The sequence below is a fragment of the Ammodytes marinus genome, assembly GCF_949987685.1.
Source record: "Ammodytes marinus genome assembly, chromosome: 1".
Classification (NCBI taxonomy): domain Eukaryota; kingdom Metazoa; phylum Chordata; class Actinopteri; order Uranoscopiformes; family Ammodytidae; genus Ammodytes; species Ammodytes marinus.
Window position 1 is genome coordinate 21,235,666 of NC_137230.1, and position 27,961 is coordinate 21,263,626.

The following is a 27,961-nucleotide window of genomic DNA, read 5'->3' on the forward strand; positions in this document are numbered from 1 at the left end:
AGGGAGGGCCATTCCGCCTGTTTGTTTTGGTCTTTGAAGAAATGCTTTCCGTAACCGAGGGTGTTAACCATTCCAAATATAATTTATCATTAAAGAGTCAAGGGCCTGAAAAAAGGATTTGGGGAGAAAGATGGGGAGACATTGGAATAGATATAGGAACTTTGGGAGTAATGTCATTTTAATTGAATTTATTCTGCCTATGAGAGAGAAAGCCAGAGGAGACCACTTCGATAATATTTGCTTCGCCTGATCCAATAATTTGAGGAAGTTCGATTTAAATAGGTTTTTAAAATTTCTGGTGAAACATACCCCAAGGTAACTCAGATGGTCTGTCACCACTTTGAGTGGGAGAGCTGTGTAATCAAGTTTAAGAGCTTCTTTATTAATCGGAAAGAGTTCGCTCTTGCTCAAGTTAAGTTTATAGCCAGAAAACTGACTAAAGACCTCCAACACAGAAAGTGCCTTCGGTAAAGAGGTGGCTGGCTTGGCGACAAACAAAAGTAAGTCATCGGCGTATAATGATACCTTATGTTCAATTCCTCCTCTCCATATCCCCTGAATCTGTTTGTTACCTCTGATGGCAATCGCAAGTGGTTCGATTGCAATAGCAAAAAGGAGTGGGCTCAAAGGACAACCCTGCCGGGTCCCACGGTGCAGATCAAAACTACTTGAGTAACGGCTGTTTGTTAATACTGAGGCAGAAGGGCATGCATATAATAATTTAACCCAAGAAGTGAAAACAGGACCCAAACCGAATTTCTCAAGGGTGAAAAACAAATAATTCCATTCTACTCTATCAAATGCTTTTTCAGCATCCATAGAAGCGAGGCATTCTGATTCAATATTTCTGGGGGAATATAAAATGTTCATTAGCCGGCGGATATTATAAAATGATTGGCGTCCCTTTATAAACCCAGTTTGGTCGGGGGATATGATAGAGGGGAGAACATCCTCCAATCTGTGGGCGAGAATTTTAGCAAGTATCTTCACATCCGTATTCAATAGTGAAATTGGTCGGTATGATGCACAATCTAGAGGATCTTTATCCTTTTTTAACAACAGGGAAATACAGGCCTGGTAGAACGAAGGCGGGAGTTTACCTGAGTCAAATGAGTCTGAGAATACTGAACATGAAAAAGGCGATAATTCGGCTGAAAATTTCTTAAAAAAGTCAGATGGAAGTCCGTCTGGACCAGGAGATTTGCCTGATTGCATAGATGTTATTGCTGCAATAATTTCCCTCTGAGTAATAGGTGCCTCAAGGCTATGTCTCAGGTCTTGAGAAAGGGAAGGCATGTTTAGGTTACTGAAAAAGGTTTCCATCACCGCTGCGTCTACTGTACAATCAGAACTATACAAATTTGAGTAGAATGTTTTGAACTTTTCGTTTATCGATTTCTGATCTGATGTTGTACACCCACTGTCTGTCCGTATTCCAGGGATGAGTTGCTTTGCTCTAAATCCGCGCAGTTGATTGGCCAGGAGTTTGCCAATCTTGTCACCATGCTCGTAAAAAGTACTTCTGCTCCTAAGCAACTGGTCAGCAACCTGACGAGAGGAAAGAAGGTTGAATTCTGTCTGAAGTTTTAAACGTTCTTTGTAAAGTTCAGATGAAGGTGAATTAGCATACTGTCTGTCTATGTTCAGAATCTGATCAGCAATTTCAGTTTGTTTCTTTTTTGTACACTTATTTTTGTATGCTGCAAATGATATAATTTCACCTCTCAAATAGGCTTTCAGGGCTTCCCAAATTGTTGCATTGGACACATCTGGTGTTTTATTTATACTCAAAAAAGTTTTAATATGTGTAGAGATGTGTGAAAGAAAACTCTCATCTGTGAGCAACAATGGATCCAGTCTCCACTGCCTTCTTGTATACTCAACGTCAGGGAAAGCCAGTTGAAGGAGCAGAGGAGCGTGATCAGAGATCACCATACTTTCATAACTGCATGACTTAAGGTCTGACATCAATGAATTATCAACAAAAAAGTAATCAATTCGGGTGTAAGTGTGGTGGACATGTGAAAAGAATGAATATTCTCTTCCTGTGGGGTATAAAAACCTGTATGGATCAGAGAGGCTATAATCAGCAAGAAATGATTTGATATAACCTGCAGATCTGCTAAGAGTGGCAGGTTTGGGGGAAGATCGATCTAAGACTGGATCTAGATAACAATTAAAATCCCCACCAAGAATAAGAGAATGGGAATTGAGATCGAGGAGTTGAGAAAAAAATCTCTTAAAGAATTCTACATCGTCGACATTAGGCGCGTAGACGTTGGCCAAGATGACTGACTTATTGTAAAGTTTGCCTGAAACAATAATAAAACGTCCATTTTTGTCTGATATAATGTTTGAGGACTCAAAAGGAATATTACTATCAATAAGGATAGCTGTGCCCCTGGCCTTAGCCCTGAAATTAGAATGAAAAAATTGTCCACGCCAGCATTTACTTAGTCGCCCATGGTCAGAGTCATGCAAGTGGGTTTCTTGAAGGAAAACTATTCCAGCCCTGAGTCGTTTTAGGTGGTTTAAGACCTTACCCCTTTTCACTTGGTGATTAAGCCCCTTGACATTCCAACTAATTAAATTAAGATTTCCCTTCATCTAGCTCAGTTATAGTGAGAGTAAAAAGAGTTGCTCCAATAACAAAAAGAGTAGCAAAATACAGAGGAAAAAAAAAACACACAAAAAAAAACACAAAAAAAAGGAAAACACAGATAACTGAAAACACAGCAGGTGCTAACCCAACAGCTGAACCCCCAGTTGACACCACCCCATCCCACCCAGAACCCACCCCATATATTGCTCTCAACAGCAAACCCCGAAAGACCCTTACTAGTCTCACAACAAACATTCTAAGCCTTAACTTTCTAGCCTATGCTAGCTTCCCACATAAGTCTTGTACAATTCACCCCATAACAGCTAGTAACACTATGAACAATCCAGCAAACTGTCAAAATGACAACACACTAAACAAACATACCGTGCTCAACCAACAAATTCGAAATACAAAAAAAAAGGAACAATTAGAAGGATTTCTAGTAATCTTTTATTCGCAAAGACTTGTCATGCCGCTTCGCATGAAATAAGCAGGAAATGGAAAATCGAACTCTGAGCCATCGATTTCAGCACTGGACAGCGCCGCGTACGAGCCACGTAGGGACTGTTTCTTAAGAAGACTCCTAAGAGACCGTTCGGGAACCACGACTACAGAGGTAAACAACTTTGGTAAGTCATAACGTAGGAGTCTTCGTAGCGCGCTAAGAGATGACGTTATCGGGAAACCGGCCCCAGGTCTTTAGTCTGGTATCGGTGAAAACGGATAACGACTGATCGCGGCCTCTCATGCGGGCCCGGTTTGGGTGCCAGAGTGCGGTGAGCTCTGTCCAGCTCTGGGGGGGAAGGGAGAACTTGATCACCAAACACCTCGACGAGGAGCCCGGAGAAAAAGGCGGTGGGGCGCGCACCCTCAAGTGATTCTGGTAAGCCCACGATACGTACATTCTGTCTCCTGCTTCTCCCTTCCAAATCCGATAGTTTAGATTTCAACAGCGTGTTATCTTCTTGCAGTGAGGAGCACGTAGCCTCAAGTTGCTCCAGGCGTCCGCAAACAGTTTTTGCATTCGCCTCGAGATCGGTTATACGTTTCCCCTGGCTTGAGACCACGGCCTGGATGCTGTCCAGCTTAGCGTCCATGCTGGCGAAAGATGATTTAAACTCGGCGGCTATCGCTGCTCTATGCTGTTCAAGCAGACCCGCAATGGAAGCCACTGAGCTAGCACCAACGTCCATGCTAACCACGCTGTCCGATGACATATTTGACTCTGCCGAATCTCTTCTTGCGTTTTTCTTGCTTCTGGGCATTTCTCCAAAACAGTATCAGTGTTACCGGCAACACAAGCACAAAAAAAATCGACGAGAATAGGGTTTAATCAGTTAGGTCTGAAATATCTTGTGGGAGCTATCGAGCGATCGTGCCTACTCCATGCTCTGAACTTCCGGAAGTCGGTTATATTTTTTCAAGCTAACATTGCAGAAAAGCAACACTGATTCTTGTTGTGTATTAAAAAGAAAATGATGGTCCTTTTTTAAGAATTCCAGGAAATCTGTGTAGTAAGCAGGGCCGCCGCTCCCTATACGCAGAGTACGCAGACTGCGTAGGGCACCAAGTTTTTTTTATAATTATAATTTTTTTTTTTTTTTTTTTTTTATTAAAAAGGAAAAAGAGATGGTCCGGGGGCCCCCTAAAATAGTTTTTTTTAAAAAAGTTCATTATAATCATTACATTACAAAAAATATATAAATTAGTTATGAACAGGCCCATCGTTGTTTTTTCTTAATTGTGTAACCTATCCAGGGGTGGATTACTGCACGGGCACACCGGGCACAGGCCCAGGGTCCCAAGGGCTCAGGGGGGCCCTCAGCCAGAGATACTGATAGTAGCTTTTCATGTTCCATAGTCAAAGAGCTCAGTCACTGATGTCAATAACAGGGTCCAAAAAGGAATAGCCTAAATATAAGTACTCATTAAAATGTAACAAGATAGAAATCATCATGGGCCCCTCAACTAGTAGGGGAGAAATACAAAAGCAAGTTAAAAACAACAGCATTAGTAGCTCTGTCTAAGGGGGTTGAAACCCCCCTCACACATACACAAATAAGCTTTATATGTGTGAATTCTAAATTGTTCATATCCACCCTTTATCTGTTGAAATGGGCCCCTACATCATATAACATGGGTCTGCAGACCAATCTACTGTTTTTACAGTTGCAGAGTAAAGAGTGCTGTTTAAGAAAAATCTGAAAAATAATGTTCCTTCTGCATCTCAGGATTTGATATCTCTCTAGCCTCTAAAATGTCCTCTCAAAGTGCACCAGATTGATGCATTTTACTTTAAAAAGGTAAAAAAAATTCTGGGGGGGCATGCCCCCGGACCACCCAACAAGGTACAGGGTCCCTCCAACAATACCCCAAAATCCTGTGGGAAACACTGACTTCCTTAATATGTTTTTGCCATTAATTGTATGTATCCGTGTAGAAAATTCAGTGTACCTGACTGGATAGGGACAAGTGGGGGGCCCTTTAAGAGTGTGTGCCCAGGGGCCCATTATCTCATAATCTGTCTATGATCCTATCACTCAATTCCTTTGCAAAGGCAGTTAGTAGGATACGAGGCAACTTTTTTCTTTTTTCACAAGTTAAGCTGTTCTTTCTGTTAGTAAATGCTGTTCGCAAAAACTCATCACTACAGCAAATGTGCCAAAAAGCAGTCGCAGAGATCTTGCAAGGGCAAAATTTTTTCGCTCACACCCTACGGACGCGAGCTTCTTGGTGTTTTTTTTGGGGGGGGGGGGCATCACTGACAATTTCAGCTGAGGACACCCAAAAGCTTAGCAGCGGCCCTGGTAGTAAGGTAAGAAAAATTGCAACACCTTTGACAAGCTAGGACCTAGATCTGCTGTGGTCGGTTGTGGACCCCAAAGGATGAACCATACTTACTATGGGGACCAACTTCAGACCAACATTTTCACTTGCATGTTAGCAGTTCTAAAAGTCTATTTGTCAGATAAGGATAAATCCTGTTTCACAATCCCCAAGTTATTGTGTGAGTGTGAGAGCACCTTTGATATGTTTTAATCCAATTTTAAATTATGTTTGTCAAAATGAAGACCTTGACAACAAAGGAAATACTAAATGTTGCACTTTGCTTAGTTGGCTGTTTGAGCCACTCCTCTTTCCCCTGCACCAAAAGACCTTGAAGCAGTAATGAAAGAAATCGTTTTGTAACGATAACATTCATGTTTTGCCTACTCGCATTGCATTCATAAGAATTCCCCGGCTGTATGAATGGATGAGAGCAGACAGTGCTCACAAATGGATAGTGAAGATACATACTGAGCTTGTGTTATTCAGGCAAGTGTGTACTGTGGAAGTAAACAATCTTTTTGTTAATGTTCTTCTTGGTTAAATACTGTAATGATAAATCGGGAATACCGTTGAGCTGCAGGTTTTTTATAATGTACATGTTTTTAATCTGAATGTACTGTTTCTAGTCAGTTCACCAATCTTAGTTTTGTTTGTATATGTGGAGAATGACATTTGTAGAGGGGAATGGAACAACTAAAATACAAATAAACCACATTTTGGACAATGACTTCATTTTCTACAGCCCTGGAGAGAAACTGCTTCTGCTTGAACAGGGTCAACTGATCCCTCCAATCATCTGTAGCAGCAGCTAATGCAGTGGAGCTCTAATGTAAGAGATGTTCAGCCTTGAAGACACAAACTTGACTTTGTTATGTTCCCTGCAGCAGTGGAGAAAGCCCTTCATGTCTTCTTCCACTCACTTACACTCAGTAGCGGCCTTAGCTATGTAGCTGTATGTGTGCCCCCACACACATACAGGAATACGATTTCTATGTGTACATTCTATGCTGTTCATAAAAAGCAGCTATCCACCCTGTATCTGTTGAAATGAGTCTCTCCATCATAGAACATGAGTCTGCAGACCAATCTACTGTACTGTTTTTACAGTTGCAGAGTAAAGAGTGCTGCCTGATTAAGAAAAATCTGAAAAATAATGTTCCTGCTGCATCTCAGGATTTGATATAGCCTCTAAATTTTCCCCTCAAAGTGCACCAGTTTGATGCATTTTAATTCAAAAGGCACACATTTTCTTCCGGGGGGGATGCCCCCGGACCCCCCAACAAGGACCAGGGTCCCTCCCACACTATCCCTAAATCCTGTGAGAAAAACTGACTTCATTAATATGTTTTTACCATTAATTGTATATGTGCTGAAAAGTCAGTGTACCTGACTGGATAGGTAGGAGTGGGGGGCCCTTTAAGAGTCTGCACCCAGTGGCCCATCATCTCATAAAACTCTTCAATCTGTTTTCTTTTTGCGGGAAGCATGCACAAGCATGCACAAGAAATATGTATTAAAAAAATTAAGATTTTTTTTTTCAAGAAAATACAAAAAAAGTGGGGGGCCCCACACTAGGTCTTGAATGGGGCCCCCAGATCGTTAAGGCCGCCCCTGCTTACACTACCCTCTGTTCTTCTAAGCTGTGGGCATTGTACTATCTTTTGTCTCCCATTGATGGATGCTGCTGCTTTTGTTGTTGTTTCTTGGGGTTTTCCATGCTGACACATGCAGAGGCCTTTCCAGCTTATCACAACACCCCCTGCTCACCCCAGAATAGACGGCATTCATCAGACATAACCAGCAAAGGCAGCAGTACTTTGAGGAGCAGCTGTGAGCTCCCAGGCGCTTCCTTCTCATTTTCCCGAGGCCCAGTGCATACTAGCTTGTGTCACGGGGGAAGAAGAGGCTAAGACTGGCATCCAAACAAGCAACACTTTAAAACTAATGGCCTCTCAGATGTATGGTTAAAATAATATTTTATATTTCTATTCTTCACTTTGCAATACTATTTTCACTTCTCATCCTCTCTATGTTTCTTGCATGCACAAATATACTAAGGAAAATTCCTTTTTTGTGAAAACTTTTTAATAAACCTCAAACAGAATGTCCTGATCATAGCTAGGAAGCAGCACAAATCTGTGCCGTGCAATGATTTTTCCAGAGCTGTATGTCTCACCTTATGCATGTATTCAGTAATGAAGGTTTTAACCCTATATGGGAACATGACCTTGGCACACTTCTCTCTGACGATATGTTGGAGACAGTTTTTTCTTAATAGAACAAATTCACTTCCTCTTCATGTAGTAGATTTGGGCAGATACCATTAATGATAGTTAACCGTGTACGTCTTAACAAAGCTTAATTGGCTAAAATGAACCCTAGTTGAGATGCCTTTTAGGACATCTTGAATTATCTTAAATGAATGATAAGAGTGATCTGAAGTTTATATTTGGTTATTAAGATTCATCATGTGTCTTTAATTATTATTGGTATTAATGTTATTCCCATTATTTCACTTATTTCTGGTTCAGAAGGTTCGGGAATGTGGGGTCGGGGCAGGGGATTTCATTTTGTAATATTGTTGAGAATATAATTTGTTCGTGCTAATTGTTGGAAAATCCAATTAAAAATAAATTAAATTAAGGCTTTGGAGTTGTGAAAAGGAGGGAATTGGTCCTTGGTTGACTTCAGACAGAGATAAACAAAGAAACAGAAAAGAAAATGTGCTCGTAAATAAGATTTAGATTCACTGGCTTTCTCATTATTTGTCAGCGTTTGTCAACATAAACCCTCAACAAACAGTAGGTGTAGATCAAGGAAAATGTATGCAGCAATTTCACTATTGAGACATCAGCAGACATAATCATTTAGACATGAATAAAACAGGAGATCACTAAAACCTTTATGTGTTGAAAGAATGAAGACATCCCTGACAAAAGTGCTCATTACAGTCTGGAATTTGTTCAAAGGCATTCACATAGAGCAAGAGGCAAAAGGGTTGGGAAATCTGCTGAAAGCTGAAGAAAGTGTTTCACACATTTAACATCATCAATCATCCTATGGGAGGAGGCTTATGGAAATCAAGAGGAAACATACATTAGACAGCCAAAGACTTAAGATCGATACCCACTTCTAACAAGACCGTGACTGCAAACACAGAGAAGAAATCAACACTGGAATAACTTCAGAGCAAAAGCATGAAAGCCCTTCAGAAGCCAATGCCAAAGCTCCGACTTAAAACTGATTGAAACCCAGTGAAATGACCTGAAAAAACAGCCGTTCACAGAAGATTCCCTGTTTCACTCAGCCAAACCAAATCTTTTAACGTACTGAAGGGATACAGATATATCCTCTTTGTGTCAAAATCAGATTTGCCAAAGGTGCTTCTTCTGTGAAAAATCTGAATAAATCATCAGGGCTTCTTTATGTGTAACTTCTTAGTGCCTTATCAGACTGCATGTTTGCTTGTAATTTAAACATACACAAGAAAACCTGAGGAAATTGTGACACTTTTTAAGTGTTACATAGAACTGCATCGTGTGAACAACAGCCATAGAATTACACACGTATAAGACTGTGGTAACCTTTTACAATAAGGTACACACAATTTTAGTAACTACTACATAGTTATGCATTAACTACAACATAGGTTTTATTTCTTTTTTCTTTTTTAGGACTTACTTTAGATTACATATGACATTAATATTTTGAATGTAAATACTCTAAAACTACAACACTTATCAGAGCCTGTCTGATGAACTATGCAGAGGTACAATGTGACAAGAAGTCCTTCACAGTGACAGCTGTCCCTTACATTGCCTGCTTTTATAACATTTGAATGCAGTGTCTGACGGTGTTGACAAAAACTGGGGACACAACTTAGAAACCTTAAAAAACATGAATGTGTTGTAAGAATAAACAGCTTGTATTGATATGAGAGATTGTTGCTTTGTTCAATCTAATTTTTGGCACTAGTTACCAAGGTTAACATCAATCAATTACTCTGGGAAAGGCACACACAGATGCAACAGCTGACAGCACTTCTGCAGTGCTTTATCATGGCCCAGCATAGGATGAATGTGGAACCATTTGTTCAGCCTCCAAATCATATTTGAACCCCAATCTCATCCATCACTCATACCATCAACATTTATCTTAAAATAGCTTATGAGCTACACCTTCGCTAATCATATACTAGCTTGAATAAAGGCAGGCTCTCAACTGATGCATGCACTACGGGTGGTAGGATGGCCTAGAGGAAAGGTGGCCGACCAGTAAACATGAGGTCGCTGGTTCGATCCCCCGGCACCGGACAGTTAGTTGTAAAACTTGCAGAGGCTGGTATTACGTCTACGGTGCCCACCATCTCTACCATTATGTCTGAGTAAGACACTTAACCAAGGGGCCGCTGTACTGCGTCTGACCCTGCTCTCTCCGAAGTGTGGTTACTTGAGAGGGGATATGCGAAAAGACAAATGTATTGACTAATAAAGTAACTTAACTTTCTCAAACTACTTTTCAAGCTTTTATTTTTAATATTTTACTGTGTATGTAAAGGTAACTCTTAATAATGAAAATTAAATTGTATAGTCAATTCACCAACACATCAAAGTGTTTTTTTCAATAACCTGCCTGTTCTCATCTGAAATCATAATTATGTCGACATTTCTTTATTAAAATTCAAAGCAAACGAGCCATTTTTGTATCTGTTTTATTGTATTGTGTCTGTCAATTAGTTCATGATTCCATTAACTGTCAATAATCCTGCACTTTTACAGGTTTGGGCCTTGTTGACTGTTTTTGGTATACACATACACTGGGGTCTGTTCATATAATATCTATACATCCCTGAGAATGCTTTTCAAAATGATTGTTTCTGCATGTTTCTTACTTTTCTACTCAATTCTACTAAACTCCAGTGAAACTAGTGGCATCAGTTCCTATTTTCTTAAAGATGCTGTAAGCGGAATGGATCTTTTAGCTAACTTCCTGTCAGTTACTGCAGTTAGCAGTCCCCTCGCTCGTCCCTACGTCACCACATTAATGCACTGCGGTCTTCAAGCAGCGAGTTATCTAGCATCATCTCAGATCCATAAGTGTGATAAAACATGATAAAAACCATCAAAACAGACATTGGGAAGGATTTTTACCTGCTCCGCCATTGTAGGCGCATAAACATTCACTCGTCTGTTGCTCTGGCGTGCACCGGCAGTGAGACCATGAGTGAGACGGGTGTCGGTTTGTAGCGTTCTCTCTTGTGATTGGATAAAAAATTAAACAATAAGTCTATTTGCCGATTACATGCAGAGCAGTTGACTGAGAGATCGGCTTTATGAAACTCGCACATTATGTAAGTGATCACTGTATGAATAAAGAGCGATTTAACACTTATATTAACATAAACAAACCGCTTACATCACCTTTAAGTCATTTAACTTTCTCGCTCTTCCTTTGCTTGCCGCGGCCCGGTGTGGCAAAAAAGAAAGATATATTGTATACTTATACAGTAGGTATATTGTATCTGTATATGTAGTCAAATAGAAATAAGTCATTCAAACGCAACAAATAAAATCCACAATTTTAAACACCACAACCCTGTAAGATTTCACATACTGTCGAGTGTTTGTGTCGGCGGCTCTGACATTATTAGAGGAGACCATTTGACCGCATGCTGCCATGTGATTTGTCGATCCTGTCCTCACTGACCAACCCACATCTGTGATAGTGTAAATCCATAGTGGGCACCAGCATCACCACACCTTCTTTGTCTTTCATACATCATTGCCCTTCATGCAAATAAGATCTGAGTGCACTGTGGTCCCAGTGGAATCTAGTCCTCTTGGTGCGGCCACAGTGAAGCCATGTTAGAAGCACTGAAGCCATTTTTTTATATAAAATATTTATTTTTTGACCTTGTTTATGTTTTTCTTTGGACATTGAACTTGCATCAGTCTAAATGTCTTGGGGACACACAATATAGAGAAAAGGAAATGTTTCCCACATGCCAATTTACAAACACGCCTAAAAGAAGATAACACCAATCTTCTGTCATAACATCTGACTTTTTACTGAAAAAATAAATAATAATGAAAGCACACACACAACAATGACCTTAAACCCTTGACACATTTTGAGACCTGAGCCATCTTGAGTGCTCTATGTTTGCACTGCAGTGTGACTCAATTATACAGCCTAGTGTCCTTCTACAGACGGCTGTGATGTAAGCTGGTGAAGCCTCTGGCTACAAGAAGTCGCAGCTGTGATGGAGGAAGAACGCGCCATAAACTACACACTACGCTGCCCAAACTGATTACCACTGACGGGAAGGTCTGTATACAGGTGAAGATACAACAATATTGATATACAGCTTGGTAGAGGCTTTATTTTTCATACAAAATACACTTGGATTAGTTTATTTTGGTTTTCGAGCACTGAAAACATGTCTGAGTAAAGAAGGAAATTCTATAAGCATTATACAAGGATTTAATATATTGTTTATGCCACTGTTAAGTAGTATAAGCAAATAAGAGTATATTATGTAAAGAGCTAAAAGTGTTGTAGAGCAAATCTGTATTTGTATAATGCAAAGACAAGATGATAAGGAAGGAAGGAAGGAAGGAAGACCAACAGAACGAAAGACACTTCTAAGAATGTATTCGTAATGTTAAGAAATAAAATACAAAAATAAATATATAATATATATATATATATATATATATATATATATATATATATATATATATATATATATATATGTATATATTAACTCAGAAATGTGAAAATGAATCAATTTAGTATTTGTTTTGATAGATGGGACAGTTTGTATTTCTCCTCTTGCTTGATGAACTGATTATAGAAATAGTAATAGCTTATGTCTAAATATTCCACCTTCTTCAAACACAGCAAAACCCCTGAAATAAATAGCACAGAGCAGCCTCTCTCCCTGACACCAGACAGGCAGTCCCTATTCTTGACTAAGGCTTGGTCTGCTGGGCAGGTGGAATCACTGGGAGCATGCTTAGACTATGTGTGAATAATCTAGCGGACACATCTGCTAGGTGCAGGACCGAGTGGTTGGCAATCAATTCACGCCAAAGACTGATTATCCACCCAATGGTTGATAGAATAGCTGAACTATAGCCTCATTATAGAAAGTCACATTACTGCACAAAGATAGGTCTTCACAATGGAAAAACACTCACAGTGGTTGAGATGAGTGTTGCAATAATTCAATATTGGCATTTTTACAGAATGATCAAAGGGTTACTGCACTAAATCAGCACATGGTAAATATGTAACAGAATTGGTCCATAGTGAACAAACCTTTGTTAGTTTGTATTTTCTTGTTCCTGAAAACTGCTGTTTCTGTGCCTCTGATTCATTGCTTTCTGAATGTATTAATTGTTTTCTCCAATATTCATTGCTAATTTTTTCTCAATGTACTCAATAGTAAACCTGAAAACCATCAGAAAGTTTGGCGATCTACAGTAGTTGGTCCGGTGGATCCAGTCTTGACTGTCATGGACTTTCAGCCACTGTCACCAGACCTTTAATCCCATTGGACATTTGAACAACTTGAAGACTGAGAAAGCCAAAAGATCTGTGACATCATTAGAAGCTATTTGGATCTTTGTCAAATCATGCAATGGGGAGCATCAGGGTTTCCCCAAAAGTTGCTGTCGAAACCAGCTCAGTTGCATACTGTCATCAAAGCAAAAGAGGGACATACCAAACAGATATAAGATGTAAGGAAATTCATGTACATTCTTCAAGAATTTAACTTTTCACACAAATGAAAAACTGATTTACTGATTATCATGTTTAATGAAAAATGTAAGTTATATATAAAGCAAATGCAATATAGAAATAGGCCTATTTTGATTTTTGTACTGCACTGTATGTGAAATATTTCAAATAAATTGTACACTGAATAACAGAAGAAAGAAAATGAAATGCCTCAGGCCTAAAGTTTAGTCTAGTAAAGGGAATTTCCAAATAACTGGCTTACTTAAAGGAGTAGTTTTTCGGAGAGAACTGGCTAAACATGAAGCGACAGCAGGTTAGCTTAGCTTAGCTTCGTGATGAGGGGGGAAACTAACTAGAAACAAAAGAGATATTTTTTTCATTTATATAAAGATATATTTCATATTTATATTTGTGAAACAAAGTCTCTTGTCCAAAATAAATAGTTTTCTAGTCGACCGGCTTTCTTCCACTTGTACAGGGATGGGATAAAGGTGAAGAGATGATCTTTCCAGCATCTGACTCCTGTGAACCTGGAGTGGACGTGGCTTGTTGTTTCCCCTGTTGAGGAAAGGCAGCTATTGTTCCCAAACCCCACCCTCCCCTGTCACCCCTCTTAGCCATCTCTGCCTTTGCCCTTTCCCTCTGTGGAGCCAAAAACAGGCATAAGCCACAGGTGGTCTCTGTGCTTTATTGGTTCTGACACACATCTCTTGCCTTAAGAGCTTATGGGAGGCAATTAAAAATTCATTAGGACAATGAAACGAGAGAGGATGAAAAGGAAGTGGGACATAAAATAAAAGTAGGACATAACAAAACATAACCTTGCTGAGGCTCCACAGTGCGCTGACCTATTGTCTACAATGTATCTTGCTGGTGGCATTATCCTGCATGTGTGTCTGGGTGGTTGTGTTGTGGCGATACAGAGCCGGCCTGCTACAGAAAACAAGGCTGACCTGCTGTTACCCTGAAAATTACACAGCAGAGGCCTTCATTTATGCACTGCTTTTAAAACTTAAAAAAACAAATCCCAATCCACAGCCCTGGCTCAACGATTTTACCTACAAACTTAAGAGAGATTGTTGAAGATATGAAATAAATTGGAAAAGGACTGGCATTCAGGTTTTCAAATTTCAGCATCAAAATGTGTACATTTCTTACCTGATTTTAGAAAACCGTTCAAACCCTAGAGTTTTATTTAAGGGTTTAGATTCATTCACCTCCTCCACCTCTATTTTTAATGAAGCTACACAAGCGACCTGTGAGGAGTTACATTTACCCTAGCACTTTTTAATCTATTTTTTTTTTGCACTTTATAGCTAATCTTCCCTTTTTTTCACAATTATGTATTTGTATGGATAATGTGTAATGATTTGATATATTTGTGTTTTTGATTAGTATTTGCTTCTGTTTCCTCTGTCAAAACACTTTGTAAACTATTGTTTTTTTTTAAATTTATTTGCTATATGAAATTAGGTTATTATTGTTTGGAGTCCTGTATATCTGCTCCCTCAAAGCAGCTGGGCTACGGCTGAGCAAAATGACTCTAGCACACTATCCCCAGACATTTGACCACATTTAAATTATTCTGACTAACAAATAACTTCCTTCCCTGTTATTTGTTTACTTGCAAATAAGTCTTTACTCTCTGTCTTTAGCTGACTTATAAAGGCTTGAATGTGTATTATACCCATCAAATCACTCCTTGTCTAAAAAAAACAAACACATTTGATCAGATTCCCACACATCTTTTCGGTCACATGCTGTTACACAATACATTTTCTGACCTGCAGTTTTACGTACATTGTTACGTCACAGTTTCCTCCACACAACGGGGCTGTGGCAGTGTGTACATAGTATACAATATGAAAAGTGGCCCTCTAATGCATCTGAAGTGGCGGTGTGAGTGGTTAACCGGGCTGGAGTCCCATGTGTAATGGTTTTATGACCAAGAAATAGTCTGAAACACAACCAAATAAATTGATACAAATACACAAGATCTAACATGTTAAAAAGACTGCTTAAAAGTACTGAAAACCGGGTTTCCTTAATTTTGGACAGAGCCAGGCCAGCTGTTCTCCCCTATTTTCTATTTATCATCCATGGAAACATAAAACTCAAATCATTCTTATCTTTGGTGCGGCTTCTTGGATGATTTGACTTTTAATCCCTCTATCTATATCTATATTTTAAGTCTTGTTTAAAAACTGCTTTATTCTCTGAGGTCTTGAAAATCAACATTTAAAAACTTGCAAACTAAGTTATTGTGGCAATTTTTTGTGTTAGAATCATCAGTATGGCGCTGTAATGGGATCTGACCGTGACAGCAGCCTGGTTTTCAGGTTATGATTGATGACCCTTAATCCCTAGCCTGGCTCCGCCCGCCCGCCTACTTCCGGCCAAATTTAATTTTCCCTTCTGTACAAATGAAATGAAGTACAATGGTCTGGTTGGACCAGGCTACTTAATCCCTTCATTAGGCTACTGCATAGAATGTTAAAGCCATTGGTTTCCCGTGTTTCCACTTATCTACATTGGGTGTCAGTAATGGGCCAACAAACATATGATGTGCAAACAAAGAAAGTAAAAAAGGATGACTGATTTCTAGCAAAATGTTATTTATTTTCATATGGGGAGGCAAGCACCAGGGGATTCCATCAAGGAAGTGAAGCAACTGAAAAACACATCAGTAGATGATAAAATATCCTTTTCATGGCTGCTTGGTGCAACTAATGCAGCTTTAAACATTCTTTATGGCTCTTCAAGTTGTTAGACAAATACAAATATCCAAATAAACTACAATAAGTACAACAGGAATCGTTGATGCTCAAACTAAAATCCCCTGACCCACATGGGGTCAGTTTGCAACAACATTTATAATGGAAAGTTGCAACCTCCCTTCAGCAAATTTCCATGTTATGTGAGTTAGTCTACCATCACAGTGGCCAAGTATAAAATCCTTTGGAAAGTGAACAAAGCTGTCAACCAGATGCCTCCAATGACGTGATACCAGACACAAAGAACATGATTCATCATAGGACTGTTAATGTAAGGATATAATCCTCTGATATTGTAATGAGTCTGCATTGTAAGTACAAATCCAGCTGTTCATATGAATATTATGCAATAACACATAACCGAATATGTTACATTAAGGGAAGATGATTTATTCTCTCTTTCATTGTCTCTTTCTGACAATCTCTTGTTTCTCCTACTCGGTCTCGGTCACATGCGCAGGCAAGTGTCACATTTTTTATTTCATGGTGGGACTGTAGGATGAGTACGCTTTTAATTCATCGTTGCCGACATCACAAGTCAGCATCTCACCCCTTTCCTTCTCGCTCTCTTATGTCTTTTAAAATCGCAAGATGCCTGCCTCAAAGAATAAAGGTACAACTCAAATAATTTTCTCTTCTCTGCAAACACACTCCTCAAATTACAATTTTCACTCTTCTGCATATTTAGACAGTGCTTTAAGCTGTGCTATTTTACGTCCTTCAGTGTGGAGATGAGGGCACACACGACACAACCTAACAAACAAACATGTTTTATTCATTCTGTGTATCCAGGTGTCCGGTGCTGTGGTACTGTATGTACTTCTTTCTTGTCAGTACATAACATGACATATTTGATCTGAGTGGCATCAAGACAATAATACTCCAGTAAATGGACAACATGCTGAAGTGTTTTTTCAGCAGCTTGTGTAACTCTTGAGGCTGTGAACATTAAGTGCATTCCAATTCCAATGAACACCATTAAAGTCAAAGTTCCCAGATACTTTTTTTATTAACATATCCAGTGAAATCACATTGATGATTTGTACCACCACTAGTGAGGGATGCACTACTGATACAACTCTTAACTGTGATTTAATATCAGCACAGTAATAGCCACTTGTTTTCATACACAGAACCAATGATGATTAGGATGCCTTGGAATCAAACTGTTCCATGAATGTAACAGATTTATAAAATAAAATAAAAAATGGAGAAAACAAAACTGGAAGTTTATACACAAAAGGTGTATATTCATTAATTAAATGTCGCACCAGACATGTTAATAATTCCCTTTTCTTTTTTACTTGGTTGACCATTAAATTCTCTGATGTTTGTTATAGTGTCAACCTGCAGTATTTCACAGCACCCCGGATATTAGAAAATGCTAACATGAGCATGCAGTGGATTGTCGATCATTGGGTTTTAAAGGAATCGTTTGACATTGTTTTTTTTCTAATTTGTGAAGAGCCAGGTTAGCTTTTTTCCGTGTTTCCAATTTGTATGCTAAGCAAAGCTAAACCAACTGTCTTCTGGCTCCAGCTTTATATTTACCAGACAGATCTGACAGTGGTATAAATACTGTGTTTACATTCAACTCTCGCCGAGAGAACAAAAATCTCTAGCCGGATCATCGCCAGAATCTCTAACTTTGTCTTTAATGGACACTTCAAGGTAAACAGGACGTTTTTTTTTTTATTATTTTTTTTTGCCATTTACTATCATGTCATGTTGTGTTTAAGTAAAGGAAAGTCATTGATAGAGTCTTATCGTCACAGAAGAAATCCGGATAATATTTAGAGCAATTACTGGCAACAAAAGACAAAAGCTATTGTTGAGCTACGGATGGGTATTGCATTTTATTGATACTCAGTGTTGTATAGAGTCCCTGAAAACAATACTTAAGTAAGAGTAGCGATTCCTTAATAGAAATATGACTCCCTTAGCCTACATGTTAGGCTACAAGTCAGCTATTACAAAACCACTTGATTAAAAGTACAAAAGTATCTGATTTTAAAAGTATTTAAGTATCAAGAGTATTTGTGTAAATATAATCAGGAAATGTACTTAAAGTAGGCCTATTAAAGTAAAAGTGACTATTCTACTATTATTATTACTTAATGTAAAAACAGGGTTTGTAGCTGGAAATAAACTACAGATACTTTTTATTTTCATTGTGGTTTTAAGTATTTATTTACTTTATTTATAAGTATATATTGGTTGTTTGCTCGTTAAAATAAACTGATTTAAAGGAAAAGAAGCAGATTTTTAATTTGAGAAGTTGGAACCATGATTAATGTTTCATCCGTGCTTGTAAGCCTACATACTGTTCGGAAGTATACACTATTTGGTTAACTTCACAACTTTCAAAAAATCTTAATTGGTAAGCTTAGTTATCAGATAAATGTAGTGAAGTAAAAAGTAGAATATTTCCCACTGAATTGTAGTGGAGACGTAGAACGTAGCATGAAAAGAAAATACTCAAGTACAGTAAGAGCCTCAACCATCTTTAAACTACAGTACTGTATTAAATGTAATTAGTAACTTTACACCACAGCTGATACTTCTTATTGATACCAATATGTATTGATACTTTTATTGATAAGACTCTTCATAATTTACGGCAAAAATAAATAAATACATGGCATGAAAAGATTCAGTGGCTATTTTGTTATTTTGGCAGATATAACAAGGTAAATTGCTGCTTGACATGAGGAATTAATGTTACAGAAATGCAGATAATGGTATTTTGGTACTACCAAGTGAACAACCAGTACAATTTAGTACCCGTTCTCAATACCCATCCCCAATTATGGCCAAATTCCATGAAATACAACAATTCTATCAAGAGTGAATATATCACTATTTTAGGGTTTAAAATTATCAACACCTCACATTGTTATATATACAGAATTCCAAACAATGCAAAAAACGTATAGCTGACATACATAGGAGATCATTTCATGTTACAAATACATTTCACACTGACAAGATAATCTGGCAGAGTAAGAGGGTCTTCTACAGCTCCGGAAAAGATTAAGAGACCACTCCAAATGTTCAGTGTCTCACGTTTTACTATTTAAAGGCATATGTTTGAGTAGAATGAGCATTTTGGTTTTAAAATATAAACTACAGACAACATTTCTACCAAATTCACAATAAGAATATTGTCATTAAGTTAATTTCCATTAAGTTATAGATATAAAGATTTAAAGTGGACCTATTATACTTTTTGACTTTTATGACCTATAAACGTTGTTATAATGATGTATAGTCGTGTTTAACCATACTAGCGTATCAAATAATTACGTACATGCATTAAGACGTATTCCCTGCTGACCGTCTGGGGTGTCTGTGCAGAGCACTAAACACTAGGGCAGCCGGTCGAGAAGTCACGTGTTCAAAACGGTTCAGAATTTCCGGACATTCTTTTCGTCACACAAGCGGATGTTTCCAAATCTCAGAGCGGGGAGATTTTCCTGCTCTGAAAATCTCCCTGCGCGCTGCTGAAAATGTTCCGGAAGGAAGGAAGGTAACCAATCACAACGGAGTGGGGTTTGCAGGAGGGGGGGGGGGGGTGATGGGCGGAGAAGCACAAAGCTGTGTGTAGAGCAGACTGCTGTGCTCGCTAGGGTGAGAGAAAGAGTGTCCCGAAAATCTACATGGTTTTTGTGATGTGATTCGTGTCAGGTTGCTCTATAGCAGTTTTTAACAAGAAATTAAGACCAGAAAAGTAGTATAATAGGAGATCTTTAAGAAAAATCCAGACTGGTCTCTTCATTTTTTTTGGAGCTGTATAATCATAATGCCTTTTAAAATAAAACCTCTGTGTGGCATCCGATTTATTTTGTCTATACTGATTTGATAAATATAACGGTCATTCTTTTATTCACTTCTCCTTAGACATAAATTAGCATATGACTCACATAGTAACGGATAAAGTGCATTTATAAACTCGAGGCAGATTTTGAGATGCTTAAAAATATGTAACACCACTGAATCAAATACAGTATATGGTTTAAACTGTTCCTTTAACCCAAACATTTCAATACATGTTACTCGAAAGAGGAGACAGTAAGGAGACAGACAACAACCCTTTAGATTAATAGATGACAAACTCGTCAATTGCATACAAATAAATAAAAAACATTTAACAGTGTGTCTGTGGTTGTCAGCACACTTCCTGGAGATACAGTTGGTTTGGTTGATTTAGTTATTGATTTAGAGCTCTGTGCAAAAGGTTTGATGATAGAGGAAGCATGCAGGAGATGCAAGTAGAACAGGTTGAGGATTGTTATAGCACTAAAATGGCCCTTTCCATCAAAACCTGCAGTTGGTGTATTTGGTCCAATCATGAATTATTATTTTTTTTTTCACACAATGCATAGATATTGGTTTGTTTGTCCAAAGAAAATGTGAATGGACATCAAAATTTGGCAATTTGGTGTCAATTTTTTTCAATTCTCAGTAACAATGAACTAAAGTCCTTTTATTGATTTAACATGGAGTTTACATTTTAATTAAAAGAATAGTTCAACAGTTAGATGAGAAGACTTATACCACTTTAACAGAAAACCGTTAGCTTTGGTAAGTATGGAAAATGCTAGGCTTAATTTTGTTTAAAGTTAGGAGAACCTTTAGCTTAAAGGCTAACTAGTTTGCATTGTACATCTCAATACAAATAAAAATGTCAGGTGATGGTTTTATGACCAAGATATAGTCTGAAACACAACCAAATAAATTGATACAAATACACAAGATCTAACATGTTAAAAAGACTGCTTAAAAGTACTGAAAACCGGGTTTCCTTAATTTTGGACAGAGCCAGGCCAGCTGTTCTCCCCTATTTTCTATTTATATGCCGAACTAAGCTAACTAGCTCCTTGCTCCAGCGACATATTAACTGCACAAATGTTGCAAGTCAGCAAGAAAGTGAATATGTACTGTATGTCGGACAGACTTTTCCTTTAGAATCAAACTACCTGTCAAGCAGCCACAACACAACCTGTATCCCTCAGTTCTTCTCGTCATGCGGGAGAGAGTTGTCCCGCTTAAATAGCAGGGTCACACCTTTCCTGAAGCGGTGGTCCATGACACTGTAGATAATGACATTACAGCAACTGTTTCCTGTCAGGATCCAGAAGGCAACAAAGGAAAAGTTACACCAGGTGTATCCCACCACGTTCCCAAGCACAAATACTGCGATGGGAGTGAAGGATGCTGTGAAGGCGAATGTTAGTAAGCCAATTGTTTTGGCAGCTTTTATGTCTGAAAAGGAGGGCCTATGAGAGCACCCTCCCCCTCCTCCCCCTCCGTCACTCAGACTTCCCTCTGAGAGCAGTTTGCGTTTTCTGGAGTACCGTCGGATGCTGGTGAAAGACACAATGTTGACTGCTAACGTGCCACCAAGCAGTGTGAAGTCAAATGCTGGGAATAAGAGCAAAATGTTGGCATCAGGTGGCAGCTGGCCTCCAAACAATAGTGGGGTGTAGTTACACATGCGACTGCACTCGTTGTACTCCATAGTGAAGTTGCTGCTGGAGATGAGCGGTGCAAGAGCCAGCATGAAGCTGGCGGCCCAGGAGAGCAGGATGAGCAGCAGAGTTCGTCTCCGGGTAACCAAGGCATCCTTGTGGAGTGGCCATAGGATGGCCACACTTCGCTCCAATGTCATGAGGAAGATGGTGCTAATGGAGACAAAGGTGCATCCAGCAAACACTGGGCCAATCAGCATGCAGGGCTGCCAAGGGCTCACAAGACCCCCGAAAGAAGAAGAGGTGGCTGGGGAAGTAGAACTACCCTGGTACCAAATGGGAGGAAGGCTGGTCACCATCAGAGAGATCTCAGTGTAGACAGAGAAAGGGACGACGAGGACACCGACCATCATGTCTGCTATGGCTAGAGACACTGTCAGAGAAAAACAAGAAGAAGAGAGTTAAGAGTATACAGATTCAGGGTGTTTAGTTGCTGATAGATTAATCACCAAAACGTTTTCATAAATTTGGAATTAAACCTTAAGAGGTTTTGGGAGAGTGGAATTTCTGACAGAATGAACCTTCCATGTTTATTAGCATTGTGAGGTGCAGAAGCATATACACATTGGTTTAAACTTAGCAGGTAAATTAATTATAATAACTTTCTGACTTGAACAACAAGTATTTTGAGTGGTAAATTGCTGTATTACATTTACCTTTCAGGTATCCCTGTGGTGTTCGTGACTGCCTCGTTTGGACAAAGACAGTAAGTGTGACAACATTACCAACCACGATGGCAAGTGCCAGGGTGACCATGAACACCACTGCCAAGGTACGATTGAAGAATCCACAGCAAATGAGGCTACAGAGAGGGGCCAGTGACTGGCCCGTATTGAGTCCTGCCTGAGCAGCTACAGTCAGGTTAAAAGGATCGTCCTTAGTTGGCAACAAAACTGCTGTACTCCCAGGAACACTGACGTTGGGAAGCAGAGAAGTCATGGCCCGGGATAGAATGATCTTACCCCTTGTAGGTGGAAGGGATGCTCAGGGAACCATGTCCTGGAGTGGGAAACTATCCTGATGAAAGGTACAAAATATATAATGAGTTAAATCATTAATTTAAATACAAATATGATATTGTAAAAAGTAGCATAAAGTCATGAATCTGCATGGCAATCACCTTCAGTCAGAAGTGTGACACAACTTATTTTATTAACAAAACAACGCTCTACCATCAGGTTAAACATCAGTAGGAAGGAACTCCAGATGGAACCAGGGCCGGCAGCAGCCAGGGGTCAGGGTGTGCCGTGCCCACCCAAATGTGGGCTGTGCCCACCCAATCAAAAAAATTAAAAATTAAATTATTTTTTATTTTTTTTATTTTTTTAGGTGGAAGTCCAGACCCAGTATCGGACGGACCTGTTCATTCGCTGTACAAGAAAAAGTCAAATCAAATTCAGACAATTAATTAATACTAAAGAATATACCATTACCATGCATTGCTTCTAATTGTATTATTCGGTGGGCAGGACAGCCTGCCTCCAAGTTACCCACCCGCTTATAGTGGTCACTGGTCAGCAGCGCCGGCCCGAGGCATAAGCGAAATGAGCGGTTGCTTAGGGTCCCGACTGCCAGGGGGGCCCCCCAAATTTTTTTTTTATTTATTTATTTTTTTAGTTTGTGTGTTTGATATCAACATCATATTATGTGAATGTAAATTATCATACAATAAAAGGAATACAATGTTTTGGTAGATAGTTAATATCTTAATAATTGAATCAGTTCATCTGGGAGGTAATCCGAGGTTAACTGATCACGTTCAAGTCCATAGCATGCACAGTGTGTATTGAGTTTATTTAAAAATATTTGAAAATGGGGCTGCCCTCAGTTGCCCATGCACTGTGTAAAAGTCTATAGCCTATTTCAGCCTCGTCTGTGGAAAAAAAGATAACTGGACAACAGAGTTCTTCTGCTTCGTTCCTCTCACTGCATTTAAATTAATTCATTATATTACAGAAAAATATGTCTCCAAGCCCATCCCAGAGGACCCTGCATAATATTTAATTTCTAATTTATATTTATATGGGAAATCCATGTGCCTTTCTTCAATAGCTTCTAATTCATCCGACCCAGTGTCTCCAAATTATTTGTTCACACAAAATTCCTCAGATTTAGCCTCTTAATTTTCCTCTCAAAGTGCACCAGATTCATGCATTTCACTTGAAAAAGGTAAAAAAAAAATCTCCCCCGGACCCCCCTAGCAGGGTCCTGACCTCGGCTGGCTACTATTTTCACCCAGCTGGACATCAGAGGCAATAGTGGAAAGTAGTGTGTATAGTATATAGCTCTGGACTACCACCATCCAGGTTGCCCAGTCCCAAAGCTTTCTCTTCAATCAGCTCAGGCTCCCTACAATTAAAAAAAAGATACATTATGTTGTATATAATGTATATTATATGTTATTCATAAACATTTGGGAAAAAAAACATGCAAGAATCAAATCTCCCACACAGCAACTCTCCAAGTTTATTTGCATATTGTGTTCTACACAATTCACAGTAAATGTGCCAAAAAGCAGACGCAGAGATCTTACAAGGGCTAAAAATTTGCATCTTCGGTCTCTCTGCCCAGTGTGCCCACCTAAAATTTCTACAGGCCCACCCAAATCTAACTGTCTAGAACCGGGCCTGGATGGAACTCCACATATTGTTGACACCCTCCATCCCTCATTCCAGCTTCTCAGTTTGCCAATTTAAATTCCCCCAAGACAAAACAACACCTTTAACTATCAAAACACCTTATAATTATTTATGGAATCATTGAAACGCGAACGCGACATTACAACTAATAAAATCACATGAGCACCCTTACTCTATAAAAGTAAATTTCGATCGATTACAGTTAAACAGGTAAGGGCCGCGTTTCCCAGATTCGTTAAGAGCCTCTTTGGAGCTAAGTGCTTCTTTGGAGCGCTCTGTGAACACACCAAACGCGTTGGGTGCGGTGGCGGCGTTAAAAAATCCTATTTTTGCATAGGGAACCATTGGTTTAGGCGTGATGATGCGTTAGCCGCAGTAAAGCGGTGCGTTGGGCGCGGTAGCCGCGTTACCAAAGTGTCACCGCACCATCGCACCAGCGTGCAAGTTCAAAACATTTTAATTTTTCTGCTCCAACGCATGACGTTTAGCCGCGTTAGCCAATCAGCCTTGGAGAATGACCCGACGTCACGGACATCAGCACTGTGGGAGGACAACACAGAGGCTGAGAAACACCGGGGAGGAAATGTATTTGCGGCTGGCTGGTGATTTGAAGCCGCTCGGGGTTGGGTTAGAAGACGTGGGGAAAGTAAGCCAGGAGAATGGGCTTCCTGGTTAATTCAGTGAATATGTGCGGCTGTGCTTTAGCCGATAAACCAAGTTAGCACCGGTCGGATAGCATTAGTTAACTCACCCGGTTGTGTGCGGCCACCACCTCCATATAATGAACCCAAACATAACGGCTAAGTCCGGGGAACTTTCACAACGAGTACAGCGAAACACCGGTGTTTATGCCTATATCTACGCCAGCCACGGTCCCGTCACAGCCAGGTAGGGTAATGTAGGCTACTCGTTCAAATTTCCGGATAGTTTCTGTCACGCTCGGGTCGTTTCTGTCATGTTTCCATGTATGGTAATGCTGCCGCTCAGGCAAGCTCTGGCTGCATGCCCCCACCTTCCTGAAAATGTCCCGCTGCTGGAAGGAAGGTAACCAATCACAACGGAGTGGGGTTTGCAGCAGGGGGGGAGGGGCGGAGAAGCTCAAAGCAGTGTGTAGAGAGAGACTGCTGTGCTCGCTAGGGTAAGAGGAAGAGTGTCCCGAAAATCTACATAGTTTTTTGTGATGTGATTTGTGTCAGGTTGCTCTATAGCAGTTTTTAACAAGAAATGAAGACCAGAAAAGTAGTATAATAGGATCTCTTTAAGGAAGTATTGTTGCATACAGTATGTGGGAGTATAGTGTCCACGTTTCTGAGGTGACCATGTAACAAGTGGGAAATTAGCGTAAAAACATGCTGTGTTGAAAGGGCGCACAATACGCACACGTCATTAACCTACGCTTAGATACATTACAAATTGCCTGGGACTTTTTGTTGCTAGGTTTGACACCCTCATTTCAATGCAAAATTATCCACACAATACATGGTTGAAAAGAAACCAAAATAGTTTATTGAAACCATATGGGGGAGGGGTGACTCCGCGCTGTCTTTACTGGGCGTCTGCATCACCTGCAACGAAGGGAGATTGATTAGTGAAACCTTCGCACTCTTCCTTTTTGTTTGGTTCTGGAACTCCTGCCACTTCTTCCTCACAGCACGCCAGTCACGCAGGCCACATGGGCTGGAGGGGGATATATTTTCGGCTATGGCCTGCCTAACACGGTTCTTCACAGTGACGCCCATCTCCTCAGCGGTAAACGACGGTGCCAGCTTGTTTCTTTTGCTGCCGCTTTCTTCCATTCTCACATGTGTGTGCCTATATCCACGGGGTATATATGCGCTAATGGGCTTGATTACTACTTGGATACACTTGTTGCCACACACACACCCGCACCCACACACCCCCACACTACATGCGTAGCCTAATTCCACCTGTGTGGGGGAGACCACGGGGCGCTGTGTGTGACTTATGCGCTGATGAAGAGGTGGGTGATCGATTCGCCTGGCATAGATCTATTCAGTTTCAGCACCACCGCGGTGGAAAGCTCCCACTAAGAGCGTCTTGCGATGCTTCTCTCGCTTCATCTTACGGCTCTCCAAAGAAGGGACTTAAGACGGCATCTGGGAAACACCCGTATCTTAGCGCTCCTTCTTAGGCGAACCCTTCTTTCGAGCCTTCTTTGGTCCCAAAGAACGATCAAATCTGGGAAACGCGGCCCATGTCTGCAGTCATATACGGAATTAATATTCATTCATTTAAATTGCTGAAAACCCAAAGTACCACCTATTCTTGCTCGATAGTTCTTTAGAAACCTGTGTCCTCTCAAGAAAGTCATTCATTTGGAGCGACAACTTTAAAAAGAGTGTTCCTTTTGACTAAAATATAAACAGATATTATCTGCACAACAATAGATAAAAACAATTGTAGTGCTAACTAATATATTTTAAAAGACCACAATGAAGAATATTACCTTCTTATTATATCCTACTGTAGCAAACCCCTCGCTGCTATTCAGTTTTACTAAATTTGAATTACATTGATCTTTCAAGAAATACATTTTTTATTTGTTTTACTCTAATGTTGTTTAATATTATGTATATCAAATCAAGAAAATAATCTGATACTGTGTGGACGGTGTGACTTGAAGATAGATGTTTTAGACTAAAACGTTATTAGAATAAGCAGTCTTTGGTGCAACAAACATGTGAATGGTAGAATGATTATATTTATTTTATTTTACCTGCATGTTACATACTGTTCTTGTGCCCTAACACAAAAAATGCACCTGGACTGTCTATGCCCATTCAGAAACTCTAAATTCAGGACCAAATGTCGACATCGGCTGACAACTAAATACACAGGGCCTTCAATCATGCTGTTCACTGGGCTGGAGAACAGCAAGTCACAAGACTAACAAATGGTAACAGGAATGTTCACACCAGAACAAAACCAAACCAAGGATTTGATCTACTAACACGTTTGCACGTGTAAAAACGTCTGCAAACGGGTCCATTAGTATGTTTGCCTTAATGAAAATGAAAAATCAGGTGATTTTTCCCTAGTGCACAAAACATGGGAGGCGTAGATGCAAAAAGGTTTATTTAGCACACACACTGTGATTTACAAAGCCTGAAAATAATTACAGTGGCTGTGATTTCATCATATGTTTGAAAAGCTAAATCCTTAATGTTTAGTCACGCAGGGTGGGCAGATGCGCACTCGGGACGCACAGAATGAAGCCAAACATTGCAGAGGCTTTTTTACAAGACATTTTTTCTTTTGCTCTCCTTCTTATGTCCTGCCATATTCTCTTAATTTCTAGAGTCCTTGTTTTTTACCAACACCATTTATTTTCTCACAGATACTCTCCAATATTGCATTTCTTTGATTAATATTAATATTAATTGGCTGTAGCTGTGTGTTTTCCTCTTCCAATAACACTTCTAATTCCATGGCATTACATTTGTCTTTGCACTTCCTGTCACTCTGCTCTCCGTCCAAACCAAGCCCCAACCACAGCGAGTTCTACCAGCATCCAATGCGGAAGTGACAAAAATTGCAGTAGCACCGGGTGGCCACTAAGGGCAGGGTACAGAACAGAGCAATTTCTCTTTGACTCCCATGTTAAATATGCCGTTTTCACAGAATTATTAAACCTATTTAAGGCCTGGTTCAAAAAACCATTCTAATCTGTATGTTTAGTTCATATCTCCATGACAACACTGAGGGGGGTGACATGTTTTCTAGCTGGCTAGTTTTATTCTATTGGAGGTTAAAATATATATGAATAATTAGGGCGCAGTCTCTTGAGTGACAGCTAGCTGCCCGTTAGCCCTCACTTCC

The 27,961-nt window shown here is 39.7% G+C and overlaps 1 protein-coding gene across 1 annotated transcript; it reads right to left on the reverse strand.

Annotated features, from left to right (window-relative positions):
• Positions 1–20,962: 20,962 nt before the first annotated feature.
• LOC307256563 (trace amine-associated receptor 13c) lies at positions 20,963–22,421 on the reverse strand (the record flags this gene model as incomplete). The annotated part of the gene is made up of 2 exons (XM_080035590.1): positions 20,963–21,855; positions 22,139–22,421. The coding sequence occupies 2 exons, from the start codon at positions 22,419–22,421 to the stop codon at positions 20,963–20,965; spliced, it is 1,176 nt and encodes a 391-aa protein (XP_079891716.1).
• Between the last annotated feature and the right edge of the window lie 5,540 nt (positions 22,422–27,961).